Here is a 2,521-nt window from a genome sequence, read left to right on the forward strand (position 1 = left end):
GGAATTTATGAAGCAATTTTCACAACCATCTGTGTCTGGTGTATTTGAAAAACCGGTCATTTACTCTTTAAACAAAACTAACTTTAAACAGTTTATGTAGCCTCAGTTGTTTGCAAGAAGCAGAAGCAACCAAACTGTCAGTTGACGATATGCAGCTTAGGAAAAGGGAATAGAAACTCCCCAGTGATTACATTTTAAAACACTCTTGTAACAAGAGCTTTTTTCTGCTGACATAACAGATTTCAGGATCTCTAGAAAGGCTTATCACATGTTTGTCTCCAAAAAAGTAGCCTGACTGCACTTCCCATATAAATCACTATGAGCACAATTTTGTTCAGTCGGATTTTCACATATTTTGAGGAACTACACGTAATGAGACTGGCAGAATTGCACTTAATCTCATGTGCAGACTGGAGCAGACACTCTGCCTTGTACAGCTAAAAGGGTTCATATCTCTCAACGCCCTGGAAAGCAAATCTTCTTAAGTTACAAAACATCATGAAATTTCTTATCTGCGGTATCATTCTCTATGAGTCCAGACCGACTTTGGAACAATTGCCCCAACACTTTATTTCTATTTTCTCCTATGTATTCTGATTGGGAAGAATAAGCTACAAAAAAAAAAAAAACCCCAAACCACCACCACCAAAAAATATCAAAGGATCACACAGCAGCAGTCAAGCAATTTCTCTCAAAATATACTTTGTTGCCTCAGAATAATTACCACATACACACTCATATGTGTGTATATATATGCGCACGTATGCATATATAAAGGTGTACTTCTAATGAACTAGCTGATTAACGTTCTGTGGGCAGAAACACTGAGGCCCTCAACTATCATTGCAATCAAGTACTAAAATGCATGTAAAACTTTCAGGCAACACAACTTCCTTCGCTTTGCAGCAGACAGCCTTGAGCAGGAGCCACACTGCACACCAGTGAGCAACCAGTTCTCGGTAACAGGAACTGCGAGCAGCTGAAAGCAGAGATCAATTTTTCCAAGAGGCATGAGATTATTAATCTCCCATTTGGCAATTTTAGGAACTCACACACTGAGCTTGCTCCACACTAGTGCTAGGAGGATTTGAACACTGTCAGCTAGTTGAAACTACCAAATAGAGCCTGAAAACCTCTTTTTTAAGCATTTCTACAAGAAATACGAGCGCAGACAGAACCAGGATGGAAATAGTTTAACCGTGCACCAAAATCTCAGTATCTCAACAGCTTTTGTAGCCCTAGGCTAAAGCCAAGACTCTCAAGAACAATTTTTCAGTACAGTGAAAAAGGATACACCCCAAACACCCCACCCGGTTAAGTTTTTGTCATGATTGCTACAGTACTCACAGAGAATAGGCTATCTTCCTGTTCCTCCAAAACCTGTCCCCATCACACTACCACCCATCCACATGCATTTGTCTGTCTCCTCTCACCCATGAACCATATTCTGGACTTCAGAAACATCTACCATCAAAGTCAATATGCTTTTCTTGACAAGCTAAAGGAACTGCCATTTTCCAAGAGGAAAAAAAGAGTATAAGACACTGCCAGCCAGCTCTGGTTGCAACAAGCCCATGTTGAAAGGTTCAACAGATTTTAATACTTCCCATGGCAAACCTGACAATGAAGAGGTGAAGAAAGCCAGCAAGGCTCCCACTGACATTTCCATACCTCAAGCCCAGTTTCCTAAAGCATTAAGAAAAGCAGAAACAGCAAAGAGCTGGCAGAGGAAACAGTAAAAAACAGGGGCTTTAGAAGAATATTAGTGAGTACCAAAGCAGCCTTAGACTGACCCACCTCTGCCCCATGGAGAGCAGCGAATAGAGGAGAAGGTGGCAGAGGTCCCGAGTGCACGAGCAGTAACAAGCAACACAGAAAGCCTGCTTACAGTTGCGGTCTTTGAGAGGGGCCCACCAGATGTACTCTAGAGCCAGGGTCTGCAGAGCAATCCACTGCGAAGCACTGTAAGGTCAGCTAAACACACACGCAAACCCCACACCTTTGGAAAAAAACCATACGTTTTGCTTGAGCTAATCACAGCTCTCCACTCTCACACTAAAGCCAGCTTTCCGCAACCACCCCCACATTAGCACCTACCGCCTATTTCGATCACCGGAACGGGTTTGTGGAAGAGAGGGGAGGAGAGAGCACTGAAGGGTAGCTGACATTTAGTTGCTGAGCAATCAGGATATAATTTAGCTCCCTTCAATACAAAAAGTGTGTCTTTTCATTAAAACTTTTTGTCTCGTTTGGCTGATTGCTCAGAGTTAACACAACCCTGCAGTTTCCTCTCACCTCACACTTGAGAGGTGACTCTGCCATCACCACCCTCCCACTGAGAACGGTAACACGGGTGAGCACCCAGGCAGGATGGGGCTTTCCAGCAAGCTGCCCCATCTGGGGCTCAGATCCTGCTGCAGCCAAGCAGAGATCTGCTGGGGGACTTTCGCATACACCAAGATTTCAGTCCTACAAAAAAACAACCCCGCTTGTTCAGAAAGGCACCAGAGTCAAGTCTGAA

At 43.6% G+C, this 2,521-nt stretch overlaps 1 protein-coding gene across 1 annotated transcript in view; it reads right to left on the reverse strand.

The window, feature by feature from the left end:
• The window catches only part of ABHD12 (abhydrolase domain containing 12), a 22,947-nt gene extending 21,503 nt beyond the window's left edge, over positions 1–1,444 (reverse strand). The window contains exon 1 of the mRNA XM_009894870.1: positions 1,434–1,444. Coding sequence (XP_009893172.1) covers positions 1,434–1,444 — 11 coding nt within the window. The remainder of the gene's footprint in view (positions 1–1,433) is intronic.
• Between the last annotated feature and the right edge of the window lie 1,077 nt (positions 1,445–2,521).

The sequence above is a fragment of the Charadrius vociferus genome, unplaced genomic scaffold, assembly GCF_000708025.1.
Source record: "Charadrius vociferus isolate BGI_N301 unplaced genomic scaffold, ASM70802v2 scaffold411, whole genome shotgun sequence".
In the NCBI taxonomy this organism is placed as follows: domain Eukaryota; kingdom Metazoa; phylum Chordata; class Aves; order Charadriiformes; family Charadriidae; genus Charadrius; species Charadrius vociferus.